The sequence below is a fragment of the Aspergillus costaricaensis genome (assembly GCF_003184835.1).
Source record: "Aspergillus costaricaensis CBS 115574 unplaced genomic scaffold BO79scaffold_6, whole genome shotgun sequence".
Classification (NCBI taxonomy): domain Eukaryota; kingdom Fungi; phylum Ascomycota; class Eurotiomycetes; order Eurotiales; family Aspergillaceae; genus Aspergillus; species Aspergillus costaricensis.
Window position 1 is genome coordinate 34,569 of NW_020291806.1, and position 17,627 is coordinate 52,195.

General features: G+C 45.2%; 5 protein-coding genes across 5 annotated transcripts; 2 read left to right on the plus strand and 3 right to left on the minus strand.

The window, feature by feature from the left end:
• Positions 1-376: 376 nt before the first annotated feature.
• On the minus strand, positions 377-2,452 carry BO79DRAFT_278194 (S8 family serine peptidase; the record flags this gene model as incomplete). Its single annotated transcript, XM_025687876.1, has 1 exon — positions 377-2,452. One exon carries the CDS (start codon positions 2,450-2,452, stop codon positions 377-379), a length of 2,076 nt encoding a protein of 691 aa, XP_025542561.1.
• A 3,513-nt stretch (positions 2,453-5,965) lies between these two features.
• On the plus strand, positions 5,966-7,414 carry BO79DRAFT_278195 (cysteine dioxygenase; the record flags this gene model as incomplete). Its single annotated transcript, XM_025687877.1, has 3 exons — positions 5,966-6,465; positions 6,553-6,894; positions 6,971-7,414. Coding segments are annotated over 3 exons (1,286 nt in total), but the record flags the coding sequence as incomplete, so codon positions are not given.
• A 715-nt stretch (positions 7,415-8,129) lies between these two features.
• BO79DRAFT_278199 (uncharacterized protein) lies at positions 8,130-9,762 on the minus strand (the record flags this gene model as incomplete). Its single annotated transcript, XM_025687878.1, has 7 exons — positions 8,130-8,440; positions 8,493-8,560; positions 8,609-8,991; positions 9,042-9,112; positions 9,161-9,197; positions 9,249-9,414; positions 9,554-9,762. 7 exons carry the CDS (start codon positions 9,760-9,762, stop codon positions 8,130-8,132), a joined length of 1,245 nt encoding a protein of 414 aa, XP_025542563.1.
• Positions 9,763-13,960: 4,198 nt separating this feature from the next.
• On the minus strand, positions 13,961-15,103 carry BO79DRAFT_251807 (lactonase family protein; the record flags this gene model as incomplete). Its single annotated transcript, XM_025685879.1, has 1 exon — positions 13,961-15,103. One exon carries the CDS (start codon positions 15,101-15,103, stop codon positions 13,961-13,963), a length of 1,143 nt encoding a protein of 380 aa, XP_025542564.1.
• Positions 15,104-15,556: 453 nt separating this feature from the next.
• On the plus strand, positions 15,557-17,541 carry BO79DRAFT_251808 (MFS general substrate transporter; the record flags this gene model as incomplete). Its single annotated transcript, XM_025685880.1, has 7 exons — positions 15,557-15,760; positions 15,820-16,090; positions 16,142-16,309; positions 16,381-16,658; positions 16,712-17,062; positions 17,111-17,260; positions 17,320-17,541. 7 exons carry the CDS (start codon positions 15,557-15,559, stop codon positions 17,539-17,541), a joined length of 1,644 nt encoding a protein of 547 aa, XP_025542565.1.
• Between the last annotated feature and the right edge of the window lie 86 nt (positions 17,542-17,627).

Consider the following 17,627-nt stretch of genomic DNA (forward strand, 5'->3'; position numbering starts at 1 on the left):
ATTATTTATTAAAAAATATATAAATAGCTAGATTAGACGAAAATCAATTTAACTACATTCTAAATAAGTATAATCAATGAATGTTGATATTAAAAATATTTAGAATAATTAATTGTACTAATTATAGTGTTGATTATAGCCAGGTATAAGATTTCTCTTAATCTAATTATTAACCTGACAGAATGTATAAACCTTGCTATTAACCTGACCTGACCTGGCCTGGCTGTTTGCCACTCTATAATAGACTGAAGAACATAGTAACGCTACACATATACTCAATGATTTAGAAACCCCATATAATGTACTTAATCCAATAGCCCGCTATTGTGATCTCTGTGTTGCTATCTTCTCAAACTCTTTAACTAGTACCCAATTTCTAACCCGTCTCTCCAATCACGCTCCAAACAAGTGCAAATGACTGCTTAAGAGGCTTTGGACCATTACCCAACAAGGCATTTTGAAGAATCACACGAATAGTAGCTCTTGTTTCTTTTTTCAACCCTGACCAGATAACCTGCTCGGTATTGTTGATGTCATCTCGGAGGAGATAATCGTGTTCAGTCGAATTTCCAAACCGATCGTCAACCCCAATAGTCACGCACAGATTAAGAATATGTTGCAAAGCCTCTCCTCCCGGGTCAGAATAGACCATAGTAGCCTTTAGAGTTAGTTTCGAGGCATCCTCCGACGGTAGATACTTCGACAACGGGATGACAACTGTATACACGTCCGAATCATCTTCATCATATACCTCACCCTCAACAAACTCGCGATTTGTGCTTGTATCTCCACCAGGAATAATGATTGAGTCAGCAAGGCTTACACGACCAAAGCCCTGCTGACTGCGAGGAACATTTCCTTCAAGTAATGTTGCTCCGTTGATTAACATGGCCTTGATTAAAGCTGCAGTTGGATTAGCTTTCTTGCATGCAGTAATCAAGATCTGTCGTAATACTGCCACGCATCCTGCCACTTGACCAGTAGCCATACTAGTACCAGATAAATATCTCCAGAGCGGAAGTTCAGCTGGTCCATAATCTGTATATCCCTCTTTTCCCAAAGCCCTAGGATCTCGTGATGCCGCAGACAGTACCATTCCACCAGGAGCTACCACATCCGGCTTGCTGCGATATTCTAATGTTGGTCCGTGGCTGCTGAATGGAGAGATAGAGCTTAATGTCCACCTGACATTTCCCCTGGGGCTATACTGGGTTCCAAGATCATTATATGAACTTGTTCTATTCTGACAAGAGCCGACTGTGATAACGTTTTTGGATGCCGCAACGCCACCAATATGGCCCGGCCACGATGTGTTGCCGCTTTGGAGTGGTTCCATTCCGAAGTTTCCCGCAGCAAAACAAACACACATGTCTGGGTGCTCGTAAATGAACTGATCAATATCCTTTGATTGCGAGTTGTATGGTTTTTGTCCGGGTTGTATACCCTTTTTACCGTCTGAGTTCGTGACCGCTGATTTCCACCGAGGGCTCCAAGAGTTGTTATGCACACGAGAGGCATGGGTGAAGTAAGATTGCTGGAGGAGTGTATTCATGTTGGCAATAATTTGACCCTGCTCGTCGTCTATTGACTGCACAACCAATTTAGAGTTTGGAGCAGTTCCTCTTATATTCCCTTCCCTACACTGCCCGTTTCCAAGTATAGTGCCGCAGACATGTGTTCCATGCCCATTTCTGTCATTAGTTTGCCCTTCCCTGTTAACAGCAACCAGCTTCGAAACACGTGTGCCAAATGCAGGGTGCACGTCCTGTAGACTTCCTTTGTCAAATCCGGAATCAGCAACAGTGATTATCTGGTCATCACCCTCATATTGCGTGTTGTTGGGCAACTTGTTTACTCCTATGGTCTCTCTCGCTGTGTAAATGTTGTAATCCAGGTCAACTACCTCGCGGATAGCGGCGACACTCTCGAATGATGCAATTTGCATCAAGTCATTTTGCTTTATTTCCATCCGGATTACTGATTGGTTATCTTCAATCGACATTGACTGAGTTGGAATACTGGTCACCGTACTGATTTCCTCGGAAACCTTTTCCGCTGGCATATCTATTTCGCTGCGCAAGAATATTTGCACCTGCCGTGTATCGATCCCTTCATCCCCAGATAGTTGCAGGCTTGACTCGATCTTGAGCTCTGAGGGGCAAGGGATGACACCGTGTACACTTTCTTGGTCATAGATGTCTTGCAGCCTTTCTTTGTCTTTGCAAAAGCACAAGTAAATGTTGTCACCATTATGCTGAAGGATTTGGACGCCAAGGGCTTCGAGCTTTGCTTTTAGACCACGCTTGAGGTAATCTCCAAGAACAAGTAAATAATGCTGAGTCGGGGAATCTTCAATGTGTTGACCGAGTCTTTCGTTCTGTTTATAGCATTCCTCTTTGATCCAGGCAGCATCGAGCTCATTCCCATTGATCCGAGCCTTTGACTGCGCCATTTCGGCTGTAGGTTCGAATTTTAAAAATGAGGATAGATATAAAGATGGTATAATCAAGCACAGATGGGATTCCTCGTCTTGTCGATGTTAGTGAAGGGTTAAAGGCCCTTAGGCAAGACTGGCCCCAAATTTGCCTGGTATATATAGTTCATAGCACCTCGGTTCTCTCAGAAGACGTTGTACAAATTCTGTTATGTAGGTATTGATTTCCATGTACTCAGGCATCCATTGAGGTAGGAGTGCCCAAACTGAGGTCATAGCACTGGTTTTCGACTAATGATCCTTCCACATGATCAGCCTGCACAGTCGGCCTAGTCCGCAACTCCTGGGTGCGGGGTTAGCACCTAGTCCATTGTACGGCAAAATCAGCAAGCACTCCCAGGCACTGCTGTGCTGTCAATCAATTACGCATACCCGCATAATTAGTAACTTGCCTTTTGTTATTTGGCACACAAATTCCAAAAGTCATTGATTTGTAAGAGAACGAGCCGTATTTCATATCCATAGAGCATCTGTGGTCAGTGGTTGGAACAAATTCAGTAATGGAGATACTGATCTTCCAATCACGGCTTAGAGTTCAAGTCTCGAATATCAAATACTAAATCTGTTATGGTACTAAAGATCACCTTCGCACGCAGTGTAATGAGCCTGGGTGGACTGGCTCGGTGAAGTATCCGAAGGAAGCGAATTGCTAGCTGCGCGAGTAACTTACGGCTACGCATGCAATACCAAATATACACATCCGAGCACAGGGAGTGTAGAGCATGAATGTAGATTCTGCTTAGCGTGTTACATGATTCATGGTCATGATTTTCGAAAAAAAAAAAAATCAATGATTTTTTCTAAATCAGCTAACAATTATCATGGCGAGCAGTTACTCAAAGAAAGGATCATAATTGGTAATGTTAGAGGAGGTTCTAACCTTCCATTGGATTTCATATGGCCGCCCAATCTCCGGCATCTCCGGCAACTTTGGCTTGGTCTATTGGCCAAGGTTACAGTTGACTCTGGTAGTAGTCATATCCACAATGAACTCTAGTGTTCTCACTGGTCACTCAGGCATATCCCAGGTTATTAAGACGTCCTTTTTGAGCAATATCTGATGTCTCTAGTAGTGATTGGAGTGAACATTGACTGGTAGATTCTATGGCCACATAGCAACTGAACATAGTCAACGTCAGTAATTGGGTAATTAATGCAGATCACGATGCGGGCCCTGCCTGATTGTCTGGGCTGCATAAAACTAGTCTATAGCTTCTCATTCTTGGACTAGGGGTGTCTATCAGGGAAAAATTGGCCCCAGCAAAGGAATGATCATCTGCCTCCGTAATAATCAGAGATATTTCCCAAAGGGTCCAGTAAAGCTCTAGAGGCGGGTTCTCTGCAGAGCACTGTACAACTGATTAATCCAATATGATTTTTCTCCTTTCCCGACCCACCCCCATCATTCTGGCTTACAATGTGGAAATTTAGACCTACTCTGATCCATACTAACGTAGCTACAGGCTCCGGCTTCACGGGGTTAAGGATCATATTTCCTCTATACTCGATATATCAGAGATAGCGGCAATACAATAGCTGGTATAAAATCACTCACCCCGCCAATAGGACTTCTTATAGTTTGTCGGAGAAGGATGTCCCAACAACTGGACGTGTGGACGATTTTCACCTATTGACATAATTCAGCTACCAGAATAAGTACCAACAGCCCAGGGAAAGTGGGTGGGTGCGTGTACACGTAGTACACATGGTGATCAATCGGTCCTGTAGCTTTCAAGCATGCATAAGCTAATACGATAGACAAGATTTGTATTATATCTGTATCAATACGTGCGTTATTATGTTAGACAATGCCATTAGGGATAATAAGATACATAATGTCTTATAGCAGTGCAGGTGGCTACTGTTCCGTGACTTCCGGCCTCTGTGATTGGACGCATTTAGACGGGAATAAGTGGCTAGACACTTCGGCTCGCAGAGGATTAGTAAACCGATCGAGGTGAACATTCCAATCGATCTCCCATCTCTATGACAGGAGAATTCAGCTATTAGTTGCATAGCTGGAAGCGGTCATAAGATAGCCAGGCGTTGTACCCCGCAAACAACAAGCTCTTATATCTAATCGATCTATGGGCTAGAAAGACCGTGACAACGGTCAAAAATGTATAGTAACCATTTACGAGGATGAGACCACTGGAAGTTTGAGACCGCATTACTGCAGCTTAGTGGATGACAGTCTGATATGCACGGATATTTGGCGACAATGGATTTACTACCAGATGTTGCTCTGCAGTACCTCCACAGCAAAACGCAAATTATGCTTCTGGGTAGCAGTCGTGGAGTGATTTGTTGTCATTCCGTCTGCAAGAAACAGCAATACGGCGAACAGACAGTGGCGGGGATGTCACCTACTGGCCCGATACCAGCATTGCAGACCAAGTAGATGTAGTCAGGTTATCAGAAGAAGGTTTCTACCCCTGGTCGTTACCCAAAAGTAGTTGTTGGGCCGCCAAGCACTATCATCGTCTCGAGACCATAATCGGCCCGCGCCGGATACCAATCTCCCTGGATGGCTTCAACTGCGGCGATCCGCAGAGCCCACAAGTCACATGCAATTGGTCACCAGAAAATGTCGATAGGTAGAAAAAAAAGAAAAAAAGAAAAAAGAAAAGAAAAGAAAAGAAAACAAAAGAAAGGACAAAGCAAAACTACAGAAGGCATTTTGGCAAACGGGACTTGATGGCTCACCTTGAGGTATCCGAGCTCAAGCTCCTTTTTAGTGACACCTTTAACGGAACCTGCGAAGACGATAGAGCCCAGTCACATGGATTACGTGGTGTATACCTTGCGGCGAGGATCCAGAAGCATGTCTGCCTGAATCATCCCCAATAATGCTTGACGGTAACCCGCCCCATTTGCGCGATAAGCATAGGTACGGAATCATGAACTCGCAACTGCCAATCACAAAAACTGGCGTAACAATGTGTACTGTATATCACATGCAGATTAATCAGTGGAATGAAAACCCCTACAGCCAGGTGGCGATCTACACATGTGTAGTATGCTCACTATCCATCTAGGGGCTCTATTGGACTTTGCGAACATCACAAGATCAACGGGGAGAAGATGCAGTGGGTAGATGCCTTGATAATGCATCCTACCATGGTGCATTGGCCCTTATAGCAAGCGCGTGTTTACTCATACGTGGCGTTATGCTGCCGATCAATTCAAATTTAATTCATATTCTTATACCTGATCGAGCCCGCTAAGTAATTATGCTGCCGATGGGTTCACGATATATAAGGACATACCCAGCGGGTGACATATCCTGAACACAGCCCTACTAGTGATTTTGTGTGTTCTCTCCGCATTTCCATCTGAGCTGTTTTGTTAATTTTTTTTTTTTTTTTTTTTCTCATAAGTCTGATCGGTCACGAGCATTAGCATTGACTGGGAAACCTTACTACGTCTGAAAACGGATCACTCGTCAACTAGTCCGCTACTGAGCCAACAATATGGCTGACCCTCTTGAGTTTAATAACCCTTTCTGGGAAGCCCTACCGGAAGGCGACATTGGCTACGCCGACGCACCTATATCACCCTCCGACATCTCGGTCGGCACAGCCACGCTCGGCATAGTAGGCCAGGGAACCATAGCTGTGAAATCGAGAGCTACACAGAAGCTGGAGTTCTGCATTTCAAACGTTGTCGGATCTCCCAAGTTCTGGTTGAATATAACCCGGGACACCTGTACGTTCAGTAAAGGGGAACCAAATGGTCAGAGAACCCCCTATGTGTCTGAGTGCCTGAGACCTGAAGCCGTGCCATATTTACCGGAGGCGGCACCGCCCGATGGGGTGACTCACTGGCTCTCTATCGATAAAAGTAATTGCAGAATGCGTTATGGGAAATACTATACCTGCAATGCTTTGACAATTAAGCAGGTTTCGCTGAACGAGGACGGCCCATTGTTGCAAAAGTTGACAACTGTTTCGGTTAATGATGAAGTTTCGGTAAGTGCTCTAGGTCCTATCAGCTGAGACTCAGAAAATAATGACTATCTATCCCATATGAAATATATGCTGACCATGGTTGTACAGCCTGTTACCATCAAGCGTTTCCCGCTTCCAGTTACAGAGGATCTCCCACCGATTGTGGTCAGCAACGAATCAATCTGCCTACGGGACTTGGATCTTGCCAGGGTGACTACTTGGGCGAATCTGCCCCGAGCGTGTCAGACTCTGTACCACAATATCGTCGGACAAGGCATAACACTCAAGACGGACGATTTTCAAGACCTACCGGAGGTTATACATAAGAGCGTTACAACGCGGGACTATTGGGGATACAATAAGCTCAGAATGAAGTGTAACAACCCAGACAACCCCAACCCCGCAGAGTTTCTATTGAAATATCTCCGAGTTACCATAGGGTCAAGCAAGGTTCGTCTTCATGGCCTCTGGTATAAAAAAAAGTTTCATCCATCCTAAACAAATGACTAACACACCATCTGCTTAGGGTAATTCCCCCGGCATTCCCTACGTAATGGAGGTCTGGCCCCCTAAACACCGGTCTGTGATTCACGACCATGGCAACGCATGTGCGGTCATTCGCGTACTCTCGGGTACGATTAATTGTACCTGGTATGACTCGCTTGACACTCAAAACAGACCAACTCAGTTGGGTAATACCACTGAGTTCAAGGAAGGCCAAGTCACTTGGCTAGGAGAGAACCATTACCAGGTCCACTCACTGGAAAACAATACAACGCAGACTTGCATCACCTTACAGTGCTATGCGTTCGCGGAGAATAACAATATACATGACGAGAATTTTTGGTATATTGACGAAGTTGGGGGCGAAAAGAGGGCCTGGCCCCCTACCAGTGATTGTACTTTTGCAGACTTCTACGAAATTATGAAGTCCGAGAAGGACCAAGTTCCGGGCGATAGGGCTGCATAAAGCTGTCATCAGGCGCAGTGTGTTGATCTTAAGGTCGTGGTGATGGACAACGGCATTCTGGCACAGTCATACCTACGTCTTCAAAGCTTTTTCTTCCTGGAAATATATACCTGTCTAAAATGTCACGCCAAATGCAGTATTTGGCTATATAAAACCCCAAACCGTAGCATTAAGCTGCACTATTTACCATATGAGCCACTGCAGGAGGCTTCTGTTAAGTGGTTCGCCTATATATCTTTTTAATAAATTTCAGCCAGATAGTAGCTTTCTATTAATCTGGCTGCTAATACGATACAATGCAGAATTTTTACTGTTTAAACCGACCTGACTTGGGTGTTAGCTACCCTAGCCGTTGCCTATGTAGTTCATATCATACTTCAATAACCAGAGAGTGGAACTGATGACATCTATATCCAGACATAACGTGTTGATAAAAACGTGAATATAGAAGTCTAGTATGTTTCTTTTCCTTAGTCTAATGCTGACCTTTATGAGAGCTCGTTGCTAGCTGTTGGAAATCGATAGGATAGTTGTCCCGATGGCGTCATCCTTTCATCAAATATTTCTCCCCTGTCATTGCTTGTATAATTTCATGGTTAATGATTTATACTTAATGTAAAGCAGCCCCAAACAAAAGAAAGGAGATTGTGGAACAGATGGTGGAGCGAAGATAAAATTACAAAATCGGCAATAATTTCGGCTAGAACCGACTCGCTTATGGATGAGCCTGTGGGTCCAATTCCACCAATTGCACGAAACTGCTTCTTTGGGGCTTTTTTTTCCCCCCATAATCGACGGAGTACGAGACTGTTTTGTTAATATGGCTCTTGCTCAATGGTTGCTGGGATCCAAATGCGGCACCTCCGCTAGGCGTGTTCCGTTTGCCATAGGTTGAATGGTCGCTGGTATTGCCCAGGACTTTCGGGAAGAGATGCACGAGCATAGCACGGAATGTGGGCAGACAGGCGCACATGACGGCGATTTGGGTCTCCAGGACCGACCAATGAACGATGGGTTGGAGTTGTTCTGTACTTCTGAATTAGTAGGTATTGGTCAGGGGCGTGGACCCGGGACGAACCAGTGAGGTTGGTGTTCCAGCGGTTGTACCAGAAAACGACGACACGAATGATTGCCACTGCTGTCAATCTGAGGAGGGTTAGCAGATACGGCAACAGCGAGAGAGACAATATGTACACTAGACCCATGGCGAACATGACACTGACTCCCAACTTTTTGCGAGCAGACAAGTTGAGCTTGGTCACTTCATAAACCGGCATGAGCACCATGATTATATCGACGGCGATGTTAACAAAAGCGTTGGCGAACGTGACAGCAATGAAGTCGACACATCTCCCTGTTTCGAGCCCTTCCCATTGTGTCCAGGCTAAGTGGACGGGAATGCATCGAAAGGAATCGGTAAGGACCCATGTAATCCCAATAGCGGCATTCAGGCCGATGACCGCCCATGTGGTATAACGAAACAAATTAGACTGGAAGATTCTCAACAAGAACAGACACACTGAAATCTTTGCTAGAGAAACCTGTGTCTTGTACATCACAACGAACCCCTGAAAGCACTAAAAATACAATTAGAACATAATTGTGGCATTGATGAGTAGACACCCACCTTGAATATCAGAGTGATATTGTCCATTGGGATAATGTCCCACATGTTTTTGCCGAAACCCAATTCAATCACTAAAGGATGGTTAGACAATCACCTGGTGTCCAACAAACCAAACTTACTCTTAACATTGACACCAAAGATGCCCACTGCAAGGGCCTATAGTCATCATGAGTAAAGGATACGTGGCACGTGTAGCGTGGTACCTACCCATGCTATAGTAATCGTGACATCGTCTGCACCCCAACCACCACCAAGACCCATGATCTTCGCGAGGATTCGGTTCAAGAAAAGGAGCGTTGAGATGACTAGCGGAACAATGGTAGCGGCCTCCACGGCGGGGCGTCCTTTATGAACAGGGATTCCGCATTGTCGGCTATCTAATCGTTTGGTGACTGCAAGTTGTTAGATGGCAGCAGATCAAAGCCTGCACTGCGACATACGGAGCTGTTCTCTGCCTGTACACTTCGCAGTAACACACGTCGTCATCTCATCTTGAAATGCGTCATCATTACACAGGCATGTTGTATCGGTCGTTGCGCATGAGGTCGAGTTGGCAGCTAGAACTTGCGTCTGACAGGTAACCTATTGTACGGGTTAGCCGGGGGCAGGGCGATCCAATAGCACCCGAACATACCGCGCATTGAGGTAGAGTGGAATTCGCCGCTGAGGCCCCAGCGACCAGAGACACTGAGATCCCAATCAGTATCTCATGCAGGCGCATAATGGCCAAAAGGCCCCTCCAGGTACAGAGGTCACAGGGTCCAAGAGGAGGGAGGTTAGGGAGGAGTCACCACGAGACCGGACTGGAGGGAACTGCCATCTTATATGGAGTCTAGACCACGGGTTCCCGTTGGTGAGCTTTGATGCCGTGCTCCACGGGACATGAGCAATGATCCTCATTGAAATTACCCCAAACAACCTTATGACCCGTTCTGTATGAGCTAAAGTTGACTAAACAAGTAGATCCTTATCTAGCATCCCATTTTACCCGGTAGAGACTTTTTCGAGGGGCTTAGGTCTATGGCACTATTTGGTATTCGGGGTACGGACCGGTATTAGCCTGCTACGGTAGCTCACTTTAGAACGTTCCAAGTGCCATGATTCGCGAGTACCAGCCCGACGGGGATCTTGTCCGATTTCCCGAAACACTAGATCGGCAGTCTTGTGCAGGCGGTTTTCGAGGCGTCCAAGTGCGACTGCCGGTCCAGGGGTCTTAAGTGGGTCCTCTTTCCCCGAGAGACTCGTGTTGGTTGCTAAAAACAATGGTCTCGTTGGGCCTCGGCATGGACGATCGTTTGAACAGATTCTGGTACCCAAGCGGGAAGCATCTTCCTTTGATATTTATAGAGAGTATGAGAAAGCATCATAGTAGGCCGCTGGCGGAAGTTGTTGGGAGGCTGTAGTTAATTATAAATAGTATATCATAGTTTTTCAAAGTTATTAAAGGTTGTGAAAAAGTTATTAATAATTAATTATCTTTATAAAAGAAAATAAATATATAAATAATAATAAATAATTAAATAAATATTTCAAATACCGGGTAATTACATACGATATAATATAATAATTATAAAATATATATATAATTATATATAATTTTATAATCTTCCCGCGATATACAACATAAGTATAAAATAATTTTAAACTTATATATAAAGGTATTGACATTGATATTTATTTCTTAAATAATAGTAAATAACCTAAAAAACCTTACTAAATCCGGGTAATTACATGACTCTTTTATTTAATGATTAATAACTTTTAATAACTTTTAATAACTTTTAATAACTTTTAATAACTTTTAATAACTTTTTTATAACTCTAGATAACTTTTACCAACCATGATTTATTATTATATAAGCCTCTTCACGCACCCCCTCGGGCCCCTATGATACATGAATGTACCAAATACTGAATAAGCTCATGGCTTATGAAATAATTGACTTTAGCACTAGTCTCCATTCAGTTTACGTCAGAAGCGGCAGTTTCTGACATTTTCCTTGTTGGCCTCCACACACCCTCAACTGCTCCTATCTTTTTCTTTTCTCATTCCGCCCCTCATTCCCTCTTTAATAGTGTCGTCGCATACAACCCCAAGGTAACTTGGGCAGATTGCTCACTAATTTCTAGATTGATGCTTCTGTGATACTACTATACTCCGACTGGCTATCTTCCAGCCCCCAGGAAGATGCCGTGGTGGCCAGTAGCAATTTCCGCCAACGCCTCGCCTAACCCTACACCGGAGATGCCGACAAGACTACTAATCACAGGCTCGGTAAATTATCTTGGCTTCTCCACCACTTTCCCTCTTTGCTCACTCCACTTTGAATTGTCGCCAATCCCTTGGCTATTGCTGAGAGCTCGCCCGTCAAGACTCCTATTCAGGACAAGGGGTGGATCATCAAAACTTACTACGGAGTACATTCTGCACACGGCATTTAGTGTAGTCACCGATGTTTTCTGGGTACCTACTATGTAAACATAGACTAAGGCTTTCTATTGCTCTCGATTCATGTGCATCTACCAGCACGAAGGAAAAAGTCTAACCAGCAGTAGTTCCGATCTGCCCTCCGTAATGCAGCCAAGACCCCCCCTGACACCGCCCGTGCTAGTCCCTGACTGCCATGTGGTGCAGCCTCACGGGTCCAGAGGGAAGGGCAAAAGAGAAAATAAGGGGGCGGAAAGGATTTTACCGGACAAGAACAGGATTCAAATGGTTTTCATATTGTGTCCCTGTTTCCTGTCAGTGCTTTGACCGCTGGTCTACTACAACCATTGATAGGGTGGCCACTGTTCTTAAGTGTGCCCCTCTCGACAGTGGGGTCTTCAATATTCCTGTCATAACTTTTATTCCACTTAATTGCTTGTTCGTTACTTTAAGTATTTCAATTACCTCATAATTTTGTCTGGCACCGCTTACTTTGCATGTTTCCCAGTCTTCTGGTCGGTCGGAGGACTTTGCATTACTCCACATAATGCCCGTCTGGAATGTACTTACGTTCGCTAAGCTTCTAACACACAAGAACTCCACCCCTACCTGTAGGGTTGGCATGTTTGTCATGTCTATTCCTCTCCTGTATTTGTTGACTCAATTCTATTGTAACTAACTGTAACTGGAATTGACCGCAAGTGGAATCATTCAAACGCGATCAACGCGGAACTTGATCAGCGGCCAGTGGCCTTTGCAGCAACAAATACTCCACTCTGGTGCACAGAATCCTAGGCTACGAATAGAAGAAAACGAAAGTAAAAGGAAGTAAAAGAGGGAAATAAATTTTAAAACAAAATTTGGCTCATCATGAACCACATAGCCTCCGGAGCTATAACGTAACCGGCAAGCGAGTCGGCCAGGCAAGCCGGTCAGCCACCTGTGTATGCCATACTAATCCAGCAATTTTTAAGCTGTAATACTACAGCCAAACTTCATAAATTCAGATTTATCTAATGAAATTAGCATACTAGAATATATCTAAGTTTAGTATATAAATATTATAAGATAAATATTAATATATATTTAAGTAAAATATATTACACTGTATTTTTTGGTAATTTATTTTAAACTAGTATTATATATAATATGAATCTTATTATATCATATATTTTTAATATTTAGTTTCTTAAAGTATATCCATAGCTTCATTTAATATTTTATATTAATTGAGCTAACGGTGGGTGAGATATTGGAGTTTGATAAATATTAGATTAGTATGGGATACACAGGTGGCTGACTGGCTTGCCTGGCCGACTCGCTTGCCGGTTATGTTATCTCGATGCGCTTTGTTACCGCACGTCGTGGCGCCGATACATGATGATGGAATGTCATTTATATGGGAAACCCTTCTCCCTGGAGGCTGTTCTGACCGTATCTTTGTTTTTCAAAGATAAAACCAGAGAAGTGTACTCTGTAGCAGTGTTCAATGCAAGGATTACAAATACTTCTTCTGGTTACAACCTAATGCATAGAAAATCGACTGTATGAATGCCGCTTGAGGTAAAATGCCAATTGTACCAGCCACCTCAGCCTGCCAACCAAAGCACCCGGAAGATCTTGTCTCGAATTATCCCCGGCGTCGCATACTGCGGATTGTGCGTCCGGGTCTTGCCTTCCACATAGATGTTGGGCTGGCTAAACAGTCCCGCCATCACCAACTTACTCTATATTCTCAAAATGTACGACTAGTCTCTGTCTTGCCCTGTCAGTACCGATGGCATTATCCATAGCATAATAGTAAATCTTAGGGAATGTACTGATCTATTAGTAAAGAATATCTTTGGCATTTATTTCGGAATTTGTGTACTCTTTGGGTGATAACTTATCTACCGCTTTTATATTTCCCTTTACATAAGACGTCTTAATCTCAGCTGTCAGTATATTCTGACTTTTATGTGATCTAATTTTTAAAAATTTTTTATTTACTGTTACGTGGTTTTGGGTGGGAGCTAATATGATATAGCACCAGAGATAATCAAGTATTTATCTGCCGTGTCTGTCTGCCTCCTGGTAGCATTCTCTTGTTGTCTTCTATATCCTCCTTATATTTCTATGTAGCCTGCACAGCTATTACTTCACAGATTTTATTTACTGCTCTTTACGTGCGATTGTCTATTGAGTGCTTGGGCAGCTCAGTCGGCTTATATTCTAGTATATATGTTTCTGTCACCATATGGAGTAGGGCATCCAACATCAAAATTATCCTACAAGAAACTAGCACGTTCCTTTTGTCTCACCGCAATTCTTATCTTTTGTACAGTTTTGCAATGAAATACCACCTTCTATACATTGGTATATGTTCTGAAAATGTCTCCCATTATGATAAAGACAACGAGAAAACCGTATCGGGCAGTGAGCAGTGTATGTTGCATGTCACAAAAAGCAATATAAAGCATCTTCAGCAGTTCCCAGAACACAATCTTTATCTTCAGGGTGGTGTTAAATCTACCATCGTAATGGCGCTGGGCCGAGGAACAGTCGTAGTCGCTTGGGTCGGCGCAAGTAGCCCGTTATCATCAATCGTCCAGATCTGCACTTGGTTGCTCATAGAAACCGCGATGTAGAAGAATCGACCGTCGGGACTAAATGTGCAACCCTTGGGCGAGATCCCATCGATAGGGGCAGTCTGAATGCGGCGTAGGCGACCGGACACCTCGTGTACGGCAAAAGCACTGACAACGTTATGACCGCGAACGAGTGTGTAGACATATCTTCCGGTCGGGTGGACACGGAGATCCGACAACAACACACCGGGTCCCCCGTTTAGGTTCTCTGGAAGAACATCCACTATCCCTAAAGATTTATAGTCACCGCCCAACTTGTAATTAAATACCTCAATTATTGGCCGGTACTCATAATTGACGTAGAAAACGGGCAACGTAGGGTGGAAGGCTGAGTAACGTGGGCCACTGCCTTGCGGGACGTCCCGAATACCCTGCAGGCGTAGTGAATGTGAGGCATAATCAATTGTCATCGTGACGAGCTGGTCTTTCTCCATGTCACACTCGATGAGAAACGATCCATCTGGTGATAGTGAGACAGAGTGCAGGCATGAGGGCTTGCTCTGATGGCCCGAGGCAGCGTGGACATAAACATGTGATGGCTGATCCGAGCAACCGGTGTCATCGAGAGTAAATAGGACTGTTGTGGCATCATCGTAACGGCGCTCAATGCGATACCCTGACTGGCCATCACCGGCGATAGTGGTGATACTGGTCCGGCTCGTGAAATGGGAAACAATAACCATATCCTCGGAATTGGCGAGGGCTATGCCAGATGGTTGGGTGCCATAGCTGGGCCAGTGACCTCGCTCGGTCAAGCCGCCTGTTGATGGGTCCATCGAGAAGACATAGATCTGGCCACCATTTGGTACTTCGTCCGTGAGGTACAGCATGCCACGTTTGTAGTCAATGGCGAAACTGCCAACGTTCAGCCCAGGGACGTACGATGCCACGAATGTAAGGGCTCCCGTGTCATTGTCAAGTCGGAAAACATGTAGGCCTTCATGCTTTCCCGGTTGAGGCATCACGAAGCTGCCGACGTACACATAGGTCGTGGTCGTTGAAGACATAGTGTCCATTTTTCGGAAGTCCAACAGCCCCGGACAGCGTTACGCAGGTGAAATTGATTTCTGACTTACCAAATAAGATTCATCACCTTCATATTATTTCTGGAAACTTCGATCGGCACCTTACATAACGACTATTCAGGGTAGGCGAGACAAGCGAGGGATGCCTTTGCTAGTGTCGGCTACCGGAAGAGCTCGCCGCACACTCAGGCCTTTAGCGAGCCTCACCTGGCGGCACGTTCATGGAAGAAAGACACATGGGCAATAGTCTGGGTGTGCCTACAGGCATCATATCCCGCCAGCTACGTCAAGCTACCGGGTACATCCTTCAGCGGTAATTAGGAAGTATGGGTTATAACTACCCCGCGAATTCCCCGCAATCTGGGGAACATTAGAGGGATGGCCCTAGTCGCATCTCCACTTTGCCGATCCTTGCATCCAACAGCTCACTCGAACATGGAGAAGAATTCTCCTCCAACTATTGAGAGGGATAGCAGACCTGACCAGAATGAAGCAATATTGCTAGAGCGTGCGCATGCTGCCAATGCCGCTGACCATGCCCTCACCTGGTGGAAAGCGATATTCAAGTACCGAAAAGCCGTCTTCTGGGCGTGCATCTTTTCGTTTACCCTTACCATGCAGTCTGCTGATGCGACTTCAGTGAGTTCGGTTACAGTGCGAGCAAGGCCGTACTAAGTGGATTGCTGACCCGGAACAAGACTACTTCTTTCTACGGTCAGACCCAGTTCAAAGAAAGATTTGGCACCGTGGACAATGGCGTCCTTGAGATATCAGCCAAGTGGCAAACAGGAATCCAGCAAGCAATGGCTGTGGGCGAGCTGATTGGTCTTGCCATAGCTGGTATTTTGGCTGACCGGCTTGGGTGGAAGCCAATCCTCAGCGGCATGATGGTCTGGCTTACCGGCAGCCTCTTCCTTTTTGCCTTTGCACAAAACCTGGGGATGATGGTAGCTGCCATGGTTCTCTGCGGTAATTCCTGATCCAACGACTCCGCTGCAAAGAGACTGACGGCCAAGTCAGGGATCCCGTGGGGCGCCTTTCAAACAGGTTGCATTGCCTACTCTTCCGAGATGGTCCCAACTTGTCTTCGCCCTTTCGTCACGGCGTGGATAGGCATCTGTTGGGGCCTTGGCTTCTTTATTGGCTCACTGGTCAATAGAGGCTGCTTGAATTTGATCGGCCAGTGGGGTAAGTAATCCCTACCTTACCATCCACCCATTAAGTTATTTTTAGCTTTTAGTAACACAGAGTTAACCCAGCCTGGCGTGTGCCCTTCCTTGTTCAGTTCGTGTGGCCCGTTCCCCTGCTCATCTGCTTTCTTTTGGCCCCGGAATCTCCCTACTATCTAGTTCGCAAAGGTCGCTATGAGGACGCTCGTGCGACCCTGCGCCGCATCCGGCAAAAGGATATAACGGACGAGGAGATTGAGCAGTCCATCGCGCTTATTGACTATACCAACAAGATGGAGATCCAAATTAAAGAGTCCAGTAGCTACGCCGAGTGCTTCCGGGGCAAGAATCGATGGCGGACAGAAATTGTAAGTGGCGATCGGTATGCTGATTTACCTCAAGGGATATTCACAATCAGAAGGTCTGTATAGTTCAGATAGCCCAGGCTTGGGGCGGCAATGGTATCAATGTACAGACGGTCCAGTTTTTGGAGCAGGCAGGCCTTTCGGAGCAGGGCGCCTTCGATTTGAATCTGATTCTCAACTCCCAGTACCTCACATTTGGTCTGTTCTGCATTTGGCTGATGACTAAATTTGGGCGTGCAACTATCTTCACCACAGGCCTCGTTCTAAGTGACGTGTTCTTGGTTGCCATTGGGGTTCTTGGGTGCGTCAAGCAAAGCACGGCTGTTTCTAATACAGTTGGCTCGCTTCTTCTCGTGTCCACTGTCATATATATTTCGACCGTCGCTCCGTCTTCATACACGATCATCGTAAGTCATGCGGATATTAATTTTGGGACGAGTAGTGACACAAAACAGGGTGAAGTGCCGTCTAGCAAACTCCGAGCTAAAATGGTCTCCCTCGCCCGGGTTGCCTTCAATGTCTCCAGTCTTATTTCAAATGTTCTACTGCCAAAGATGCTGACCGGCGGGTCCTGGAACCTTGGCGCTAAGACGGCCTTTATGTTTGTCAGTATCCTTAACCCTGATCGTTTTCCTGCTAATTCCTGCTGACATGGGTGAAAAAGGCCGGTACGAACGCTTTGATTTGGATCTGGTGCATCTTCCGTCTTCCCGAAACCAAAGATCGAACCTTCCGTGAAATTGATTATCTTTTTGAGGAATCCGGACTACATCCTCGTCAGTGGCGGACGGCAAGGATTGATGTTTTTGATGATGATAACAATGGCCCGGGCATTGTTGTGAGTAGTAAAGAGAAGGACTTTCAGCATGTCGAAAATGCTCTGTAGGTAAAGATGGGCAGCAACGGACACCCAAATAAATAGTAGGTTGTCAACGAGAGTTATTGTTGATGGGAGATTGGTTACTCGGGGAT